We start from the raw sequence: 16,042 nt of genomic DNA, 5'->3' as shown, positions 1-16,042 counted from the left end.
TTGTTGATTGGCTGCGGTCGCAGAGCTGTCTTTCTAAGATTGAGCCTTTTCCTTTGGGGGGGCGGAACCTCACGCCCCTTCCGCCAATAGGATTCAGAGAGTCCGCCTCCAACCGGGGCACTTCCGGTGGTGCTAACCCGCTCTTCTCCCGCGCAGCAGCGGCTGGGAACCCCCGGCCACAGCCTACCCGGATCGTTTCCAGATGTTACTCTAAGTCCACGAACTGCGATTGGGCAGCGTAGACGGGGCACTTCCGGTGCTCCGGTGCCTGGGTTCTCGGCAGGAAGCGCAAAATGGAGCCCGGCGCCGCGGCCCGCGCTTGGTCTCTCCTGTGGCTGCTGCCCTTGCTTGGCCCGGTCTGCGCTAGCGGTCCCCGCACCTTAGTGCTGCTGGACAACCTCAACCTGCGGGAGACGCACTCGCTTTTCTTCCGAAGCCTGAAGGGTGAGACCGGGACCCGAGGGGATGGTGGGGGACAGTCGGGTTGGAAAGGCTCCCGAGCCCGAGGGCAGCGACCACCCTCCCTCCTACTGGTTTTCCACGAGGGAGCTGCGAGCTCTGGCCTCTCGCTTGCGGGGGCGGTCGTGACCCTTGCAGTGGTGGTTTCCCCTGGCGTGCCGTCTGCCTCAGCGCCCTGTTTTCTTCTCGTCCAGACAGGGCTTTTGAACTCACGTTCAAGACCGCAGATGACCCCAGCCTGTCCCTCATTAAATACGGGGAGTTCCTCTATGACAATCTCATCATCTTCTCCCCTTCGGTGGAAGGTAGGTGCTGCGCGTCGCTCCCAGAACTGGACTTCAAGGCCCACGATCGATCGCTTTCTTCTGGGTCTTGTGCATTTTCTGGGTCATGGCATGGGTCACCAGCCCTGGCACTGCTGCTGCCAGGGAGGAGGAAAACGTTCACTTCTAACCTGGGCCCGGGAGGGAACATCCTTTCTTTTTTTTTTTTTTTTTAATTTTTTTTTCAACGTTTTTTATTTATTTTTGGGACAGAGAGAGACAGAGCATGAACGGGGGAGGGGCAGAGAGAGAGGGAGACACAGAATCGGAAACGGGCTCCAGGCTCCGAGCCATCAGCCCAGAGCCCGACGCAGGGCTCGAACTCACGGACCGCGAGATCGTGACCTGGCTGAAGTCGGACGCTTAACCGACTGCGCCACCCAGGCGCCCCCGGGAACATCCTTTCTTAAAGACACAGCTGAGGGTTGTGGGGTCAAGTGTTGCACAGACCATGGAACAGCAGGCCCTGCTACTCTGGGAAGGGGTTTCCCTATAAAGGGCCTGATAGAAAGATGGAGAGCCCCCCCAGCCTGGGTTGGCCTGTGTGGATAGGGGAAGTGGCATGCTATTAATATAGTTTGCCTACAGAAGCCTCCTGATGGTTGATTCTATGAATTCAGAAGGATTCAGTTTCAGAGTTGGAAAAGAACATGAGCCATAATCTAGCCCAACCCCCTATTTGAGGCTGGCTGGGTATGTGCAGGGTCTAGTGGAGGGCTGGTTGTGGAACAGAATGCATATCTTCACTGGATTATCCAACTGATACTTCGGTATTCCTGTGACAGCCTACAAGTTGTGCTCAGATGGATGGGGATGTCAGGAGAAGGAAGGAAGCTGTGGGTCAGACAGGTGGGGGAGAGGCTGAGCTAGGCTCTCGCTTTGGGAAGGTCAGAGAGCCTAAACAGTGTTTCTCAAATCTTAGTCATTTCCGTACCGCCTTCCTGATTTTTACTGTATTCCATATCACCTGTTAATAATTACCTAACGCTTTCTTTAGATTGACCCCTTAAAAAAAGAAAAAAGCAACAAACTGTAACATCATTTAAAAAGGAAGCTAGTAGTGAACTCAATATCACTACTAAAAATGGAAAGCCAGGATCCTTACCTTTCAGTGGAAGGAACTATAAAGGCAATTAGCAAATGTTAAAGAAGTGTTAAGATCAGTATCAAACTAAGATACTCTCTTTGATGGAGCAAGCTTAGAAAACCGTTGGAAAGGCAAGAAGTCTCTCTGAGATTTAGTGTTGTTTAAAGCCCTGCCCCACACCACTGTCCTACCCTTTCTGCCCCTATCAGGGTAAGCCCCACAGGCTTATGTGTGCTGGTGGAGGCAGGGGGGTTCGGTGTAAGAGTTTGGCCCTGGCTCTGAGGGCCCTTCTGTGGTACTGTGATCTCCGTTAGCCCTCTCGGGTGTGAGAACTCTGGCGTCCTTCTCCGTGTATCCCTGGGTTCCTCGCCAGCTCAGGGATTAGGAGGCTCTCAAGTCACATGCAGTGATGGTCACAGAAGAATGATCCTGAAAAAACAGGGTTCTATTTTATAGATGGGCACATGAGCTCAGGAAGGCAGAATTGCCTAGATTCAAGCCCAGGTATCTCTGTCTTACAGTCTGGGTTCTTTCCTCTTTAGAAGGATTTCTCAACGGTGGCACTTCTTGACATTTTGGACTGGATAATTCTTTGTAGTAGGGGGCTGTCTTGTGCACTGTCAGATGCTTAGCAGCATCTCCAGACATGGCCCTTCAGGGCAAAATTGCCCCTGGTTGGGAACCACTGTCTACCGTATTCCACCAGGAGCTGCTTTTGAAATTGTCTAAGACTCTGCCTGGCCTCTCTGTAGGCCTCTCTGTGGGTGGGTGGATAGATGCTTTCTGGATGTAAGTAAAGTCCCCAGATACAAGATGTTCTGTCTGTGCCTGAAGGTGAGGGAAGTTGCTTTTTTGTCTTTCTCTCAAAATTACCTCTCAGAAAAGAGGGCCGTTCTCACAGTTGCATCTTCACAAAGTCCTATTACGGACTCATTTCCAACCGCCTAATGGGTGTGTAATGGACAGACTTCCGTATCCAGTCTCCGCACATGGCCCTTCCATCCTTCCAGTTGCTTGGGCCAGAGATCTTGGGGTTGTCCTTAGCACCCCTCTCTCTCTCACCCCATATCCGGCCTGTCACAGGCCCTGCTGACTGTGCCTTCAGGAGTGTAAGCCCACCCCGTCTCCCACCTCCCTCGCCCCTCCTTCCCCCCTCCCTTCTCTTCCCTCCCTCCCCTTCCCCCGCCCCCCCCCCCCCCCCCCCCCCCGTTCCTCACTGCCCCAATTATCACGGTGGCCTTCTGACCCACCACTGTGCTTCCACCCTAGTCCCCTGTACCCGATTCTCCACCCAGCTGCCAGAATTGTTCTTTAAAACTGTAGATCAGGGCATGTTGGGGTCGTGCTCAAAACCTCCAGCGGCTCCGCTTTATGGCCAACCTCACGGGGCCTGTAAAGCCCCGTGAGCTGCCCCTCCTGCTTCAGCCTGGCCACGTGTGCTTTTGCTCCCCCCTCCCTACTCCGGCTCGGCCACACTGGGCTCCTTGCTGGGACAGGCTCACCTGCCTTGGGGAACTCGTACCTGTCATCCTTAACGCCCCCCGTGCTGCCTGGGTCACTCTCACACCTCAAATGCTACTTGCCCAGGTCTTCCCTGACCGACCTTTATATAATAGCTTCCCCCTCCCGCCTTTGTCCCTTTTTTGCCTTCTCTGCATGCACTACATGAATTCCTTCCTGAGCATTCCCTCCATTACTTTACGTTGAACCTCAGGGTGTACTTTGGGGAAGACTCTTGGTCCAGTTCTGGATGCTTGTGATAGTCACCTGACCGGACTGATTGACAAAACAAAGATCATCTCATAAGTACAAACGTTGGAAGTTGAGCCTTTTTGGTGATCGCTTTAATAAAAGCAGTCTGCAAACTGGTTCTGTCTCTCGTGGATCTAAATCTGTAGGGTTAACGGGAAAAAACTGTGCGTGTTGGCAAATGAGTACTTGTGACCATGTCATCCTCAGACCCAGGGGCGCTCTGTCTCAGACAGTTGAGACGGAAGTGAGATTGATGGGCTCTGGAAAACTGTGTTAGCCCAAAGTGACTCTGGCGAAGACAGAGATACTCATGTGAAAGGTGCAGGTGAGGAGTCTGAATGAAGTTGTATCATGAAATGTAGCTGAGAAAACGCAGCAGTTCTAAACATACATTTTGAACGTGACTCGAAATGTATGTAAGTAACTTGACATCTATAATTGGTAGGTGTTTGACTATATCGTCCATACTTCTGTAAGTTAAAAGTTTATGAATTCAAGTTGTTATTGTTGGATCTTCACTTTGGGAAGACGGGCATCTGTGGTAAATGTCCCTCTCGTTCTGGGCCTCCAGAGGGCTGTTCTGGGATGGACTGTGGCTGGTCTGTGGGCCACTCTCCCCCGCCCAAATGTCAGAGGAGCCGCCTGGGTCACCGAGTCTGGTGCTTCTTTCAGATTTCGGAGGCAACATCAACGTGGAGACCATCAGTACCTTTATTGACGGTGGAGGCAGTGTCCTAGTAGCTGCCAGCTCAGACATTGGTAAGTCTGACCTGCGAAGGTCTGGTGGTTTCCAGCGTTTCTCCAGGAAGCTTGGCAAGCTTTACAAATGGAAGTTGCCAGATTGGTGTTCACTGGGTGGGCCTGGTCAGGGAGTGAGGGAAGTACAGAGCCATTCACCTCTTCCTGTCAGCAGGACCAGGGAGATGTGGGGCCTTTTATGGGCTGGGAACCCTGTTTTTTCCCAGTTTGGTTTTTTCCCTTTTTCTTTGTGTTGGTGGGCCTTCCCTTACAGAAAGAAAAGATGGGGCTGGCTACTTGGGCAGAACCCAGAGTAATTTGACAGATTGTTTTTTTGTTGTTGTTCCCTATTTTGGAAATTTTCAAACATACGTGGAAGTAGGGAGAGAGCAGTATTCTGGAGCCTGCACGCGTATCCCGCAGCTTTGGTTGGTGTCAGCACCCGGCCAGTCTCATTTTGTTTTTCCCAGTGTTGACAGACTGGGGTGATGAGGAGGAGAAGTCCCATGAAGCCAGGCTTATTCAGGTCAAGTCTGCCTGAGGTTATGACTTTGCCTCAATGGGGGGTTTTGTGTATTTGTGGGCAGAGGACCAGGTGGTTCTCCGTGTTACTGATTCAGGTTCTGACCCCTGGAGGCAGAAAACCGTGCTGTTGTCCAGCTGTCCAGTTGGGGCTGAGCACGGCCTGGGGAAGTGGCAGGGCCTAAGGGTGACTGGGAGAGGGTGAGTCACCAGGAGGCCAGGGAAGCGACACTGCTTGGCCCAGGGCCCACCTGTAAGGGTTAAACCAGGCATTTCTTGGGTCTTTGCAGGTGACCCTCTTCGAGAGCTGGGCAGTGAGTGTGGGATCGAGTTCGACGAGGAGAAAACAGCCGTCATTGACCATCACAACTACGACATCTCAGACCTTGGCCAGGTAATCGGGCCCGTTACCTTCCAGGTTTGGGGCCCTTCCACCAGGGCTCAGCCTGGAAACCGAGAAGGAGTAGGAAGGGAGTCCCTGGCGTGGAGGCGCCTTTTCCTGACCCCCATCTCCCTCTGTTGCCGCAGCACACGCTCATTGTGGCCGACCCTGAGAACCTGCTGAAGGCCCCAACCATTGTTGGGAGATCATCTCTGAACCCCATCCTCTTTCGAGGTGTTGGGTGAGTGAGCAGGCCCAGGGCGCTAGAAACCTGGGGAGGATGGGAAACTAACCCACCCTTGATGGTTTAGGGGTTCTATCCCTGGAGGAGAGGGGAGAGATTAATTTAGGACACTCAGAGTCAGACTTCGTTGTTGCAGCAAGAGGAAAGCTAGTGGCATAGCAGGCGTGCGACTGCTGAGAAAGCAGGACTCGTCCCTGTGGAGAAGTGACCCTTCGGGACCCAGGTCCTTGAGCTCAGTTCTCAGGGTCCCTGTGGGGTGTTCTCCTTTCCTTCTGTAGGATGGTGGCCGATCCTGACAATCCTTTGGTGTTGGACATCCTGACGGGCTCCTCCACGTCTTACTCCTTCTTCCCCGATAAACCTATCACCCAGGTGAGGGGCCGTTGCAGCCTTGAGGCCTCCGGGCCCCGGGCCCAGCGGCGAGGCCCTTTATGTGAAGACGAGCAGGAGTAAGAGGAGAGCACACGGGGCGGAGGCTGGTGAAGGAGAGGTTGCTGGGAGCAGGAAGGGGCAGAGGCGCCGGGGCCTCCGGTGCCACCCTCAGGTTGACGTCCGGCCTGCTGTCCTCTTGCCCCAGAGGCCCAGCTGCCTGTCCTTTCCCCGGGCTCTCCTGGATGACAGCCCTCTGTTGTTCCCAGTACCCCCACGCGGTGGGGAAGAACACCCTGCTCATTGCTGGGCTCCAGGCCAGGAACAACGCCCGGGTCGTCTTCAGCGGCTCCCTGGACTTCTTCAGCGATGCCTTCTTCAACTCGGCGGTGCAGAAGGCTGCGCCCGGCTCCCAGAGGTGGGTGCTGGTGGGCTCGGGGGCGTGTGGTCTGGTGCTGGGGAGGAAGGAGCCTTCCAGCTGGAAGCGTCGGAGGCCAGGTGTCTTTGGGTTGAAGACTTCGTTGCTGTGTTGGTACCCTAGACTTTTCAAGGTGGCAGCGGCTTACCCGGAGATGTTTCAGCGAGTGTGTTTGTTGTGAAGGTGACCCCACAGCAACACCACCTGACCTCTTTTCCCCGTTCCTTGAAGCAGGATACCTAGATACGTATGGTCTCCAGGCAGAAGCTAGTTTCAGGCAGTTTGTCTCCATGGATCGTGACTGTCAGGCATCGCTGCAAAGAAGTCAGTTCTGGGCCCCTAGCCTCCTGTTTGCCCCTTCTGCAGGTATTCCCAGACGGGCAACTACGAGCTAGCTGTGGCCCTCTCCCGCTGGGTGTTCAAGGAGGAGGGTGTCCTCCGTGTGGGGCCCGTGTCCCACCATCGGGTGGGTGAGACCGCCCCACCCAACGCCTACACCGTCACCGACCTAGTGGTAAGAGCATCTTGGAGCAGGAGGGACCCCTGTGGTTTGGGCCAGGTTGCTTTAGCTCAGAAGCATTTATTGAATATTTAGTGGCCTAAATAAAGACGAATAAATTAATCTTTACTCCTAAGAAAGTGTAGGTGCAGAGGGCCCAGTGCACAAGCCAGTGTCTAAAAAGGCGTGAAGAGGTGTGGGTTTGTCGTGGAGGTGTAGAAGCGGGAGGGCTCTGCTGCTCCGTTCTGCTGGTTGGGGGGAGGGGTGGAGACTGCAGCGAAGGTGGCGGCAGGGCTCTCTGACGGTGCCCGGCCCGTCCGCAAGTGGGGCAGTCTGGGTGCAGACGTTGGTGGTCCAGGGCCGAGGTGGAGAGGGGCGTTAGCGGGCTGGGGAGCAGGGGCTCGCCCCGGGGGTTCCTGCCGGGTCCACGAGGGACTCGGTGCTGCTCCAAGGGTGGTGACTCCCCCGGCCGACCGGCCTGTCGTCTCAGGAGTACAGCATCGTGATTGAGCAGCTCTCAAATGGCAGATGGGTCCCCTTTGATGGTGATGACATCCAGCTAGAGTTTGTCCGCATCGATCCTTTCGTGAGGACCTTCTTGAAGAAGAAAGGCAAGTAGTGCTCTCATGGGGGACAGCGGCAGGACGACAGTCCCGTGGTGCTCGCTCTTGTGAGGCTGATGGAGACACCCCTCTGGTGGTCTCGGCTCCCCCCATAGGTGGCAAATACAGCGTCCAGTTCAAGTTGCCCGATGTGTATGGAGTGTTCCAGTTTAAAGTGGATTACAACCGGCTAGGCTACACGCACTTGCACTCTTCCACTCAGGTGAGCCAAAGTCACGGTCCCCTTTTCGGCCGGAGTGGGCCTCGCCTGGGCTGCTGAGTGGCCGGGGCCTGTCCCCTCTGTCGTGTTGCAGGTGTCGGTGAGGCCGCTCCAACACACACAGTATGAGCGCTTCATCCCCTCGGCCTACCCGTACTACGCCAGCGCCTTCTCCATGATGCTGGGGCTCTTTATCTTCAGCACGGTCTTCTTGCACATGAAGGAGAAGGAGAAGTCTGACTGAGGCGGCCGAGCCCTGGAACTCCTCAAAACATGCAGATGGGGGTTACATAGGGTTGGGTTGTCTTTATGGTGGTGTGTGTGTTTCACTTGTTTGTTTTTTTAAGCTGTGGGACAGTGGCAGAGTCTCACCTCAGTGGGAGACGCGGCACTGAGTACCAAGGGGGTGGGGGTTGGGGGATGATTTTTATGTTGAGTTTTTCCACCTAATGCTAAGTGGTATTTTCCATGTGTGGTCACTCTCATTTCTAAGATAAAAAGAAACCTTGCCCTCCAACTTGATGTGGCTCCCGTGTGCTTTGCTGTGGTGGGGATGCTGTTCAGCCATGAGACACAAAATAGTAAGTGGCCTCTAAGTGTCGCCAACCGTATTTTCCTTAAGTGTGAAATCACAACACTTCCTCACTTCTCGGGGGAGAAGAGAAGGTTAATAACACACTGAGGCCGGTGGGGAAATTGGGGTAACAGTGCTTGACTTAATAGAATTACAGAATTGCTTCTTTGAAAGGAACTAAAATATACGTTCACCTTGCTTTAGGCAGTAGCTGTAGTCCTAAAAAGCAGGTGTAAAATCACATGAAATCCTTTCCTCATTGTTCTCTTTATTATGGTGTAAAGATCACTCTTAAAGCCACGTATTCAATTCAAAGCAAATAACGTCTTCTGCAGTTGAAAATGTGCATTTAATTCTTCACGATTTCTATAAGAAATGCTGGTCAAAAGGCAGATTAGCAATAAAACACTACACGGTTAACTTCCATTTCTTCATTACTTCTAGCTCCACTAGACTCGATTTAGTAGCTGGAGGAGCTCAGTGGAAATGCTTCCGCAGACACACCCCAGAGCTTTCCAGAATGCTTGACTGAAGTGCAGAGGCTTCCTACTTCTCAGGCCTCACTGGATGTTTTCATTCTGACACCCGAATATACCGACCCGGGCAGATGTCTGCCTTAGCTCAGGAAGCACACAGGCTGATTCATGGCTGCCACTTTCAAACAAGCCGCAGTCCCTTCCTGGAGTCCTGCTCTGCTACCAACAGGCAGGGCCTTGCTGGGCCCTCTGGAAGGTGAGGGGGGAGGCACACGTCTGGGCCTCACTCAGCCTCCAGACCTAACAGACCAGCTCAGCCACCGGCTTCACAGAGGTCCATGAGGGCTTTTGGTCAGCAGGTAACACCTCACTCCTCCTCATTTGCTGCAGAGAATGCATGCCTCTGGCTGTGTGCTCCGGTCTTCTCACCTTCTATTAGCATTTACACACAAGGGGCCTTGTGATTAATCAGGGTGTCTTTTTAGAATTAGGCCTTTTGAATTCATCTAGACCAGGGGTTGGCAAACTCTGACTTGTGGGCCAGTCTGGCCTGCTGCCTGTTTTTCGGGTTTTCAAATAGTTGGAAAAAATTAAAATATTAGTTACCCGTGAAATTCAAATTTCGGTGTATTTACATATTTAAGACTGCTTCTGCGCTACGAGACAGTCTGTTTGCCAGCTCCTCGACGCTGCCCGTGAGAACGTCAGACCACACAGGTTACATGAGGCACCTAGGATGGCACGGCTAGGGTGAGTTAGTAGCTACGGACTGAACTTGGACGTGAGCTAGCTGTTCCTTCCATTTGCCAAACCCGAGGCCTTCTCCGGGGCTGACCAGCCCTCCCTACGCCATCTTGTTCTGCTCCCGCCCTCACTCCTGGGAGCTCTGCCCATTCACAGACCATCACCACACGGATGCTGCTAAGTTCTTTTAGTAATTCAGCTACAGCAGGGCCCTTATGGGGCTGCTCTCCAGGAGCAGAGGAGCAGGGCTGCCTGGCACAGCGTTTCATACTCCAGGTTGGCCAGAAATAACATCTTCATCTTTGTCTCCACGCAGCTCTTCTCCGTGAGCCTGTTGGCCAGTAAAGTGGCAGCGGACTGTTGGAGGAGCCAGCCGACCATCTTGTCTAGTTTCAGATTCTTCAGGGCCAGCGTGTGTTCCCCCCAGAGGCTTAAGTGAAGCACATTGGCAGCCACTCGGGCAGACGGTCTCTGCAACAGGCAGGGAAGCGGAAGCTTAGAAAGTGTGGCTGGCAAAGCATGTGGCCCCAAACCCGATCCGTTAATGAATCCTCATTTCAGGGTCTTCCCTTCTCCGGCCCCAAATTCTTGTCCACCCCTATGTCTCTCCTTCCTACAACACCCTTCGCTCTCCTGACACACGCTGGCTGCTCGCCCTCCATGCTGCAGGCTTTTCCAGGTGCACAAAGGTGCCACAGGCCACATGTGTCGTGGAAATAGTCTCCCCGTCAAGGAAGGGCCACGAGCCACCTTAGACCTCTCCTCAGTAACTGGTGGCACTGAGCACATGCTGTGCGGTGGCAGGGAGGCGGGAGGACAGGGGTTTGGACCGTGTCTGCCTTTGTGCTCTTCCCTAGGCATGCCGCCTGGCCTGGGCAGGTCCAGATCTGCTCTTGGGCGAGGCCTCACCTCTGTTTCATTAGATGTCGGCTGTTCCTAGAAGCTACAACTCTGTTAAACACTTCTTAAAAATGCATCTTCTTCCCTCTAAGTAACTGAAGCCACTGAAGCCAAGACAAGTTGCGTTGCTGGAACTGTAAGCTGGTGGCTACCTCCCCTACTCCTATTTATATTCAAGTTTGTTCTCCTGTACAAACTTGGTTAGGACAGAGGAGCTATCGGTGACTCTAGTCTTGCCCAAACCTGGTCTTTACTCTGGAACATGAACTTTCACACAACTCCTGCAAGACCTGGGGACAGCCTCACCTTGCTGGCCTCTCGCTGGAGCAGTGACCTCACCAACTGTCTTGCTTCCAGAGGCACTGACTTGGGCAGTGCGGGCAGCTGAACCTCCTGGTAACTGCGGCTTTCAAGGTGGGCCCTGCCCTGGCCGTAAAAGGGATTAGAGAGCCCGAAGATTTCGTAGGCGAGTGCACCCACTGCCCAGGCATCGGCTTTGCCGTAGTCAATCACTGCTCTGGGGCCCGGGCAGGCTGTGGACACCTGTTAGGAAGCAATGAGTGAGCTTCACGCTGCTGGCACCTAGAACGCATTCACGTTCCGGCACAGCATCTGACTCCTGGGCTGATCGGAACTCTGTCCCAAGAACCCAGAATTTGAGCTGTGGCTAGGACCCACGAGAATCTCCTCAGGTTGCAAGGGACTTGTGCCAAATTAAGGGTCAGAAAAGATGGAGGTGTTGAGTAAATAATGGGGACAAGGACTTTCACACTTGTCCTCTCAGTGGAAGCACGGTGGAGAAGTATGTTTGCTGATGGCACAAGACCTGCTTAGCGGGACTCACCTCAGGAGCCATCAGGCAGCCGTTTCCACCCCGGTCCACATACCAGCTGGTGAAAGGCAGCTGCAGGCCAATGCGCTCATCAGCCAGGCAGCAGCCAAAATCTGTGATCACCAACCAGGGGCAGCCATCTGGGGAAGGGACAGGTAGAGGTAAGTGACTGGCCCCTCCGAGAGGCCTTCCTATGATCCCTACCATGGCCACCGTCAAGACATGGGTGAGAGAGGTTTACAAGGACTCCATGTTGGTCCAGGAGCACAGGATGGCTACCCTGTCCCCAGAGAGCTCAACGGGAGGGCCAGCTAAGTGGGCACGGAAATGCCTCCAGGAAATCAAAGCCCCCAAACAAAGAACTGGATAAAAGCTTGGCTCAATCTAAGCAAGTAATCGGAGCTAGCCCAGGACTGAAGGAGCTGGTCATGGTTTACTCAGCAGATGGTGCTGGGCTCAGATGATCTCTAAGAGCTCTTACCACCCCAAGAATCTGATCTGAACTTGAAACCCCAAATCCAAACCCAAGAAACTGGTCCATTAGGATTTAGTTGTCTGTAAAAGTATTCACACAGACTTTCTTTAAAAACCTAGTTCCTCTAGCAATTTAATTGCCTCTTATTTTCAATCTAGTTCAAAACTTAGCAGACATACAAATCTCCTTTAAAACAGCCCAGGTAAGGGGCCATCTAGCCTCTACTTCAGTGCCTCCAGCGTGGGGAACTCGGGATCCCCAGGGGCACTGGGCTTATCTTTGGACAGCTCTCACTGTCTCAAAATGCTTTTTTCTTTTTTTAATTTTTTTTTTTTTTCAACGTTTATTTATTTTTGGGACAGAGAGAGACAGAGCATGAACGGGGGAGGGGCAGAGAGAGAGGGAGACACAGAATCGGAAACAGGCTCCAGGCTCTGAGCCATCAGCCCAGAGCCCGACGCGGGGCTCGAACTCACGGACCGCGAGATCGTGACCTGGCTGAAGTCGGACGGTTAACCGACTGCGCCACCCAGGCGCCTCCAAAATGCTTTTTTCTACTGAGCTACAGTCTACCTCTCTTTTACTTTAAGAGAACTTCTGCCACCGAGTCTTGTGTTCTGTAAGTGGGCCACAGAAAGGAATCATTCCACAAGCCCTACAAAGAGAACAAAGGCCTCCGTTTTGAGGAGAGATTGCTCCCCTCTTGTGCATGGAGTGAAATTAAGACAACGTGTAACAGAACATACAAAGTCAAAAAGGACCTGAAGGGTCCTTAAATGTTTGCAGACATGAGTCTGGTGCGCCCCGGATGGCTGTGAGGTAGGGCAGGGACCCACCTGCGTCCAGCTCCACGAGAATGTTGTCAGATTTCAAGTCTCTGTGCGCGACGCCCTGTTGAACCAGATGATCCACCCCTTCCAGGAGCTGCAGGATCATCACGGTGGCGAGGCGGGGGCTCGGGGTGTTCATACGAAGGTACTGGCGCAGGGTGCAGGGGTAGCTGGTGGAGAGGGTGACAGGGCCTCTGGCTATCACACATCATTGGTCCCCAGCATCTTACTTACGATTAGGATGACGATCCTTCCTCATTGTGGAGTTTCTTAATCTTTTCTCCCTCAAGTATCCTTTCTGTTCCCACCCATTACCCTGAATTAGGAAGTGAGAGCTCGGGCCCCACGTGATGAAAGTAATGGAGCAGACACTCTTTCCTTAAAATGCCCATTACAGCAATGCCAGTAGGTACAGAGAGCAAGGAGAGAGAACTTTCTGTGTTAAACAAGACACACACAACTGGTAAGGCAAGCCGTAGAGAAGGAGCAAGAATCAAATGTACTAAAAACACTAGGTGAAAACTATGTTCTAAGTGAAGACGAAGTTCTATTTTCATGAAAAATCATCCTAAAGGGACGCTGCTCTCTAGGGCAGTCTGCCCTACAGTCTTGCCCTACAGAAGGACGAGGTGCCTCCTCCCTGCCACCCCGGGGGCTGCAGGTGCACAGGGCCAGGGGCCGCCTCCTACTTACTTCTTCATAACGAGGAAGAGCGTCCGCCCGTGGCCCAGGCCTTCGGGGTGAAGACGTGGCGGCAGCACATCAGGGTAGTCGACCAGGGCCCCTGGCAGCAGTGGTACAGAAGAGGTGAAGGCACGGAAGACCCGGATGATGTTGGGGTGAGGGGCCAGTTGCTTGGGACTTCCCTTGGACTTTCTAGTTCAGCCAAATGAGACCAACGGAAAGATAATTATACCACGATAAATACTGACATTTAATCACCCATTTTAATCAAACACTTAGTACAGATCTGCTTTGTGTCAGGTGCAGAGCCTGGTGTTAGAGTGAAAAAACAAACCCATAAAGATGACTAATCACATTTGAGGACTCCGCTGGCCCATCCATCTGTCCATCCATCATCCATCCCATGCTGCAGAATATAGTGGTCAAGAGACTCTGGAATCTGACTCTGGTTTGAGTTCCAGGTCGGCCACTGTAAGCCCTTGGTCAGGTTACTTCTCTGCGCTCAGTCTCAACTGCCAAAGGGAATAGGGTAGTAACACACCTTGTAAGGTTGTTAATACTTACAAAGGACCCAGAATCTCTATGATCGCAAGGTGTTTTTTTTTTTTTTTTTTTCCAATGTTTATTTCAGAGAGAGAAGGAGACACAGAATCCAAAGCAGGCTCAAGACTCTGAGCTGTCAGCACACAACCCGATGCAGGCCTCCAACTCGTGAACTGCGAGATCATGACCTGAGCCAAAGTCAGATGCTCAACTGACTGAGCCACCCAGACGCCCCTATGATTGCCAAGTTCTAACCCTTAACATGGAGTATGAGCTCAATAAACCTTGGTTGAATAAATGAATCGGCACAGATGCAGGTTGTAGTACAGCCATCACTTGCCTGCCCAGACCTCCTCCTCGGGGATCCCCACACCCACAGGCCTGCTGGCGCACAGTGGCCATGTTCTGGATGGTGTGAGTCGGCCTGCTATATATCAGCCCCACCCCTCAGGCACTACTGACTGGGTGGGCACCTGACCTAAGGGCAAGGAGCCTGCAGTCACATCGGAGACCCAAACGGTTGGTGGGAAAAGGGAAGGGGGCTGGTTAGATTCTCTCTTGGAGGAACATTAATGAAAAAACATGGCAGTAATCTAGCAGTCAGCAATGGAACTGACGGTGGAAGGTGCCGGCCAAAAGTCACCCATGTGATCAAAGGCACACAGGAACAGAAGAGCTATGGGGGAAGAAAGAAGGACACCGGGTGAGAGAGTTCAGAGTGGAGGAGAAACCCAAAACCACGAAGACAACACTGAGGGAGCAAGATGGCCACCCCCATCCGAAGATCCGCCTCAGTTCCCGAGCTTTGTAGAGCCAGTCCACAGGTGGCCTCCTACTGCTCTCGCTCTCCGGTCCATCCGAGTGCACCCCTGCGTGCAATCAAGGGAGTTAAAGCGTTCCTAGCCTTGGGGCACCGGAGCTAGTAATAGATCAGGAGGATCACAGTTCAGGGTCGTCTGTGCCACAGTGGGAAAGCTCGGCTCGGTTGCCATGGGAGCCTGAGGATGAGCGTGTCCGTGTAAGGTATGTGTGTGTGGAGACCTGGAGTGGGACAGGAGGCTGTGGGGAGGACAGCCCAAGTACAGCTAACTGCAACGTAGGAAGACAGGCAAGGAGGAGTGCGGTGCATCTGGAGGAGGGCCTTATGGATTCAATATGGTGGAGCACAGAGTGCAAGCGTCGGGGAGAGAAGTGGGAGGAGGAGATCACAAAGGTCTGAGCCTGAGGTCCCTAGATGAGCAGAGGCTAGGTAGAAACAGAAGTGCTCTCAGGGACTGAGACCGTTTCTCCTGAGTCACTGATGCCATATTCACGGAATCATCCAATGGACATTTACTGAGCTGCAAGGGTACACAGCAAACAAAACAGAAAAGCCCTGCCCTCAAGAGCTTCTAGGACAGCGGGAGAGAGAATAGACAGACATCTGTGATTTAAGGTCAAATGGGGATAAGTGCCGTGAAGACAAATTAAAGCAGGGTAAGGGACTGGTGAGAGACAAGGACCACTTCAGATGGGAGGTCTGGGCGGCCCCTCCACCACAGAGGCATCGGTGCTCACATGAGCTACCCGACAGCATGTCAGCAGGCTGAGGTGCACACAGAAAGCCGCCTGAAGACAGCTGTACCCCTCAGAAAGCAGCAGACATGCAGACACCCGCTTTTCCCTACGAAGGACTAAGGAGAGGAGGATGATACTAAGAACCCCCAGTCACGGGGAGCCTTCCAAACCATAGAAGGGGCTTTCCATGTGTCTTCTCAAGTCCCTGTCTACCTTCCTGTTTCTGACAGCACTGGGTCTAGAAACTAACCCTCCAGTAAGTTGCCAAATGCAGCCCCTGCTGGCGGTCCACAATCGCGAAGTGACCACACGTGTCTCTGTCACCCGCTCAGCGTCGATCCTCACCACCGCACACCTGGTGCTTACAAAGCACGAGGAGCATGAGCTGCCGTCCACCCCTTCTTCTCTCTGTGGAGAAGGCCTCTCTGCCTTCCCTCCTGCCCGGGTGGTGCTTCCTCATCCTTCCAAAGGCAGCACTGATGGTCGCTTCAAGAGGCCCATCCGTTTGCGCTCCCCCAGCGCCTGAGCACACACGGCCGTAGGTAGCGCTTACCTCCCCGGCCTCTGCTCCCACCTTGTCCGGCTCCTCTGTCACACACAGAACTCTTGGGGACCAAGCCCCCCACCTTTTAATCTCTTGGCATTGCCGCTGTTAGTGGAATGAGTGCTACCTCTGCTGGGGATGGAGTTCACGACAGGGAGGCGGCGTTCCACCTGGGCATTGCTTAAGAGCAATCAGATCAACTTTCCAAAATTCTGAATTGGGCGTTTTTGGATGGCCTTCTCTGGGAGACCTTCAGTTGGGGTCAGAT

The 16,042-nt window shown here is 53.3% G+C and overlaps 2 protein-coding genes across 3 annotated transcripts in view; one reads left to right on the top strand and one right to left on the bottom strand.

Annotated features, from left to right (window-relative positions):
- Positions 1 to 195: 195 nt before the first annotated feature.
- Positions 196 to 8,132, top strand: DDOST (dolichyl-diphosphooligosaccharide--protein glycosyltransferase non-catalytic subunit). Its single transcript, XM_025931158.2, has 11 exons — positions 196 to 444; positions 654 to 764; positions 4,294 to 4,380; positions 5,172 to 5,275; positions 5,410 to 5,504; positions 5,786 to 5,879; positions 6,146 to 6,294; positions 6,661 to 6,808; positions 7,284 to 7,404; positions 7,512 to 7,618; positions 7,710 to 8,132. Exons 1-11 carry the CDS (start codon positions 294 to 296, stop codon positions 7,857 to 7,859), a joined length of 1,317 nt encoding a protein of 438 aa, XP_025786943.1. The 5' UTR covers positions 196 to 293; the 3' UTR covers positions 7,860 to 8,132.
- PINK1 (PTEN induced kinase 1) overlaps positions 2,153 to 16,042 on the bottom strand; it is a 27,103-nt gene continuing 13,213 nt past the window's right edge. Inside the window, exons 4-8 of one of the 2 annotated variants that reach the window (XM_086715880.1) lie at positions 13,140 to 13,322; positions 12,453 to 12,616; positions 11,154 to 11,281; positions 10,616 to 10,852; positions 2,153 to 2,298 (exon numbers count right to left, since the gene is read on the bottom strand). In XM_086715880.1, coding sequence (XP_086572006.1) covers positions 2,251 to 2,298; positions 10,616 to 10,852; positions 11,154 to 11,281; positions 12,453 to 12,616; positions 13,140 to 13,322 — 760 coding nt within the window. In that variant the 3' untranslated portion in view covers positions 2,153 to 2,250. Of the gene's footprint in view, positions 2,299 to 8,516; positions 9,881 to 10,615; positions 10,853 to 11,153; positions 11,282 to 12,452; positions 12,617 to 13,139; positions 13,323 to 16,042 lie in introns of those variants that run through there. The other variant, XM_086715879.1, reaches the window with a different exon arrangement.

Source organism: Puma concolor, chromosome C1 (genome assembly GCF_028749965.1).
Source record: "Puma concolor isolate L17-30 chromosome C1, mPumCon1.1.hap2, whole genome shotgun sequence".
Lineage (NCBI taxonomy): Eukaryota > Metazoa > Chordata > Mammalia > Carnivora > Felidae > Puma > Puma concolor.
This window is presented reverse-complemented; position numbering and strand designations above follow the sequence as displayed.